At 38.6% G+C, this 5,986-nt stretch overlaps 1 protein-coding gene across 1 annotated transcript; it reads left to right on the forward strand.

Moving 5' to 3' along the window:
- The first annotated feature begins 947 nt into the window (after positions 1-947).
- Positions 948-3,078, forward strand: LOC117117564. Its single transcript, XM_033261903.1, has one exon. The coding sequence runs from the start codon at positions 1,316-1,318 to the stop codon at positions 1,970-1,972; it is 657 nt and encodes a 218-aa protein (XP_033117794.1). The 5' UTR covers positions 948-1,315; the 3' UTR covers positions 1,973-3,078.
- Positions 3,079-5,986: the final 2,908 nt, after the last annotated feature.

The following is a 5,986-nucleotide window of genomic DNA, read 5'->3' on the forward strand; positions in this document are numbered from 1 at the left end:
GATATGAGATTTGATTAAACTGTACAGACGGCTGAACAGTGGCGTATCTGAAGTCTTTAACTGGAGGAGGGCTGACGTGGGTGGGGCGAGGGGCGAAGGTGAAGTGGGAGATCAATGATTAGGTGAGGGGACGCTCGTCGCAAAATAAGGTGTTTTGAGGTGATTAACAACTTGACTGTGATATTTTTTTTGGGGTGGGGGAGGGGAGTAAGGTGGACACGAGTTGGAAGAATTTCATCTAGTTTTTGTTATTGGGGGAGGGGCGACGCCACCCCACATGCCCTAGATATGCCACATAATTGTTTACTAGTAATCCTTTTACAGTTGCATACATGTTTTTGTTCAATCATTCAAACTTTGTATTAAGCTTGCTTCCATAAAATTTCTACACGCTATCACCGATATCTTTTGGCGTTGATGATTGAAAATTTCGTATGTATTGTTATTCTAGTAGTTTACATATTGATAATATTTGGCAATTTAATGGACTTCATCAAGTAAAAATCTTCTTTACAAGTAACGGTATAACAGTTAAGAATTAGAAAATAATGACAATCTTAACTATGGTCCAGTCTTGTCATAATAATTTGATGAGACATCCCAACATTGGATAAAAACTAACAATAAACGTTGATGTTATAAACAGAGAGCACATGAAAACACTTATTTTCAATGGTGGTGGTCGTTGTCTTTGAGGCCCGTGCTAAGCTTTAGCTTGGAAACATCTTGAAAGTTCCCTCAATGAGCCATCCACGCTTATTATTGGTTTCTACAATTGAGCAAAAACTCAGTGATCACTTATGTGCGCTTAAGTGCACAGTCCATTCTTTACACAATTTACAGACGTAGTTATATTTCATTGGTTGAATATATTGCACAAGCTCCACCCACTCGCTCAGACGAAAACCATTTAAAAACAGAATCATTAAAATAAACGCAATGAAATTATGTAGCTCAGTAATATTGCATTTGTGCTGGTTGTTGCACTTACTATTTTTCACTCCGTCGCCAGTTTATTGTCACAATAGTGTGAAATTTGTTGATTCCAGGTCGATAATCCAAGTCTTTATTAAGTGAGCAAGTATGTATACATAGACACGTAGCGCTCAACACTTGTGAAACCCACCTTTAGGTGATTTTCCAAGATTTCCAACTTAGGCTCAAAATAATTGTTTGAAATATCCGAAACCGGCTCAACACTGACGCATATCTGTTGTAGAAAGCATACCACTTATATTTGAACGCTGTTCATATAAATCTTGAAGTCGTTGAAGACTACACTCGAGAGGCTTACGGCTACTTTGAGTTTAACGTCATGACAGAATCTCTGTATTTCAAAGGCAAATTTGAGAATAAGCCACCTTTGCAGTCGTGCTTTCAGTCAGCACACACGGACTACGGGATGCTGATGAACGGACCTTGTTCGTCGCTAATGTCTGAAGGACCCGTCACAACGCCTTCATTTTCGTACATGAATAGTGTTCCTGAGAACTGCTTGCAAAACGATGGTGACTATTTCGGTAATGCCAATATCGAGAACATGAACGACTTGCATTCATTTCCGTCTGTTCAAACTCGCCGGGATAGTTCGCAGTCGTACGGCAGTAGACGGTCGACGAACGAAAAGCGAGATCGTATCAACGAACGAGAACGAGAACGCATGCATCAACTATGTGACGCATTTGAACGATTGCGCGGCGTGCTTCCGTACAAGAAAGCGAAAAAGGGTCCAAATAGGCAAAAGTTGTCAAAAATTTCTACACTTCTTTTAGCGCAAAACTATATCAAAACCTTAGAGGACCTTCTACATAGTAACCAAGAGTACGAGACTGCACAATTGCCGACTCCTAATAACTCTGTCGGGGACTACGTTGGCAGCTCCATGTTCAACATGGCGCCAGAGGCATACAATCCTCCAAACCAGTTTCACTACTATCCGAATCAAATGGAACATGGCTATCCTTATCTATAAGGAGAACATTAAGTGAGTAGAACTCTTTAACGACTGTTGGTATAATAATACTGTTCACATGAAAGAGACTCACATTTTTCTGAACTTCTACATTTTACCTGTGGTGTTAGCAATCTTAAAGACTAATTAATCCTTAAAAAGATATAAATTAGAATATTGCAAGGATGCATCACTTTGCAAGAGATATTTTTTTCCTTGAACACAAGTGGCTGGTACACTTGCGCCGCTGCAATATGAGTGGTAACAACCAACGCGGATCAACAACAGAAAACGAGCACCAACATGCAACCGAATTCGCGCGCGTGAGTTTTGTAAAAATTCAACACAAACCTCTCGGTTTTTGATGGACAAAACAGTGGACAAACTACCTCATCTTGAGATGTAGACCTTAATGCATTCTGATTTTTTGGACTTTCTAGTAAAGCTGTTGAAATATTGTTTGTTTGGTTGACCTTTCGATGGTTAGTTTGTTAATTTTGTGCCTTATTCACGTAATACTTGTGGTATCCATCAGACCTCAATAATATGAGGCATTGACTGTTAAATCTTAATCTATTTAATATTCTAAACAGATATCGGTAGTCAAACTGTAATAATAAAAATAAAAAAAAGACTGGTCTTCCAACATGGTTAATCTGTGACTGTGGTACAGAATACGGGTAGTTTATTAATATTTTTGTACAAACATCTAGCCTATTCTAATAATATATTGACAGAATGTCTTAGTATTCGTCACCATACAACCTATCAATACATCTTTGAATGGCTAGAATTTGTATTTGCAACGGGTATTAATATTTGGTAAGCATGTATGCAGATAGGCATACAATGTTATAGCCTGTGTATAAGTACTGATATATTATATTAACACATTCCAGAAACAGTCAGTCCCTTCAGAGTGGGCGGTTAAGTGTCTTGACCGGTTGTATGTGACATTGCCTTTAATTCTTGTCTTGTTGATAATGGTCAAAACTATCGCAAGTATGGATGGTTGTCTCTTTCATAAGTAGGTCAACTTATGTATGTTGCAAATGGATGAGTTGTCTGTCTTTTTGCATATAAAAGAAGAATATATAGTGATTAAAGTTTATATCGTGAATATCAAATTTCATGTGTGATTTTTTGAATTTTTAAATGATTAGCGAATATGATTTGTCAATTTTCTTTTTAACGATAAATTTCCAACTGATGCAGTGGCGGATCCAGTGGTAATGAAATGAGTGTTGGCTCCAATGGCAGTACTAAAATATGTAACCAGATGTAGATAGGCCTGAGGGACTTGAGCGTTTAATGAATAAATGGCTCCCTAGGAAGCAAACAATAGGAAAGGAAACGCCAACCCTTCTTCACTCTGGCCATTGGTTTTCGTTTGACGTTTCGCCCCCTTCGCCCCAACAAAATATCCTTAATCATCCCCTTACTGTATGTCTCACTTTTTCAAAAATCCTTTAACTTGTATTTCCTTGTTTTGTATTTCCCTGTATTATAGGCCTACCTTGTGCCTACATATACTATATAATATTATAATATTATAATACACACATGGCTGAAACAAATAAATATTGATCTGAAACTCATAGATAAAACTTTAAACACACTCACGCATGATGATTATAATAGGGCAAACTGGCGACGCACCGATGTAAGGCTCATGGCTTGAATAAGCCGTATCGGCCTAGAGAGATATAATATTAATACTAAAGGTACTGCCGACCTACAAAGCAGACTAGCTTTTAGCTTAACCATAATTCCTTTAACATCAAAGACAAGCCCAGAATCCATAAAATAAACAATTTACCAAAAATGAAATAGAAGGTTGGATGGATGGATGGATTTTTCGGTGTAAACACCAAGGATAACTCACAAAAGTCTAGAAGACTTATTTTCAGTGGAGTCCTTCTGGTGGTGATTGGAAGTACACTGGGAGACAATCCCCTACTCTTTTCCGAAGAGTGTACTGCGTTCTTTAACGTGTACATGGGCCATAATGCACACCGGAACAACGGCTTAAATGTCTCATCTGAAAGACGGTGCGCTATCGTAACTTGTACCCTTCAGCCCTCCAGCTAAAATTCAAGGAGAGCAGAGATGGGAATTGAACCGGAGACCTAGAGATCTCCACGGTTCAGCGCACACACAGTGGCTACCACAAGATTAGTCGAATGAGCTAAGCTGCTCTTAAATTAATTGCACAATTTAGCTTTATAAAAATAAAAATAAGATTGCAAAAAAAACCAAAAAAAACCAAAAAAAACCTCCTGATATATATAAATTATTGCTAAGAGTTATGTACAAATTTAAATTATTATTAATTATCATCATAATTATCATTAAAATTTATATTTAAATTACATGATTGAGATGTTCGTATTTGGGCCTCTTATATAATTTCATAGACACTTCGAAAAGACTAAATTGAATTCAATTGAATCAATATGGCTTTCCGGAGTTTTTTTTTTTTTTTTTCAATATGCAAATGTAAAGTAGGAGAATAACTCATAACTTGCAGCTTCATTGTGCTGAATTGTATGGGCGTGGTCCGTGACTACTTAGCGGCCGTAAAGAGGCGCTTATAATAAAGTAGCAACATGTTCACATCATTCGACAACGACAGGGCCTAAATGAACCATATCATCGGGGTAACCCCTACTGTTCCGAAAGATGCAATTGGTTATTTAAAGCGCACACGAACCAGATGAGTACACGGGACAGGGGCGGATCCAGAGATGTCCAAAAAGGGGGGGGGGGGCCGAAATTTGGGCCGATGGAGACAACGATGACCTAGGGGGTCCGAAATTTTTGTGTTCTAGACGCTCGAAAATAACATTTGAGGCGTTGTGGGCTATCATTTTTTTCTTTTTCCTTTTTTTAACCCCCAAAAAAATTTAATGGCAAATGGGATAAACCCATAAAAACAACGAGCAGCCACATATATATATATACTTTTTAAGATAAGGGTAAATCTGCAATGCGAACGCCATATGCATAAGCTTAATTTACCAATTTGCCATTTCCGTATAATTACTGGTTGTATTGTCGATTACATAACCATGCTGGCCTGATTGTAGGCATATAAAAACAAGTGCATCGGCATCTCAACAACACCTTCCCGTTTCAAGTACGCGCACGAGCACCTTTGTCGATCACAGGTGAACAGGTTTTCAAAAACAAAGGTAATGGTGGTCCCGACCTTGTTCCTAGCACCCTCTATGTTCACTGACAGACCATTCGATGTGTTGGAAACAATGAGATTCCATCACGCCACGAACATCGGAAACACGTAGAAAGAAGCTAAGAGATCATCGAATATGATGGAGTAGGGGATAAGAAGCTACAACTGATAGATGCTATACAATACTGTATAAACATTTCTTAGGCTTTCAAAGCCAGGTCTCACTAAACTCAACAGTCGATAATTTACAACGTTGGTGGCGATATATATGCTAATCTTAGTGCCTGATAAAAATGGTATTGTGTCCAACCAGTTAGGCCTATTCAATTCAATTCAACTTTTATTCGGAATCACATATCCATATCAATACAATATCAAAAGACAAAAAGAAATATCGGATACAAAGAGTATGCATTCAGGGTTAGGGACGTCACTTCCGTAAGGTCCAAATGACCCGCATACCCCCACCCTAACCAAGCTATGCATTACAGGGGTAGGGACGTTACTCCACTAAGGTCCTAAAGACCCGCATACCCCATCCTATCTGAACTACGCATTACTGGGGTAGGGGCGTTTACTCATAAGGTCCTAATGACCCGCATACCCCATCCTAACCGAATTATGCATTACCGAGGTAGGGACGTTACTTCATTCACTAAGGTCCTAATGACCCGTGGCCTAATACCTTACCCTAACCGAACTATACCGGGTAGGGGCGTTACTCCACTAAGGTCCTATTGATCCGCATACCCCAAGGATGTGCAATCAAGTTGAATCGTTAAACATCAAGAGCATCAGTTTATATAATCAAATAAAGAGAATTGCTACTAGTCAGTATTTGT

This window comes from Anneissia japonica, unplaced genomic scaffold (genome assembly GCF_011630105.1).
Source record: "Anneissia japonica isolate Jap-2015-1 unplaced genomic scaffold, ASM1163010v1 scaffold287857_len828801_cov194, whole genome shotgun sequence".
Lineage (NCBI taxonomy): Eukaryota > Metazoa > Echinodermata > Crinoidea > Comatulida > Comatulidae > Anneissia > Anneissia japonica.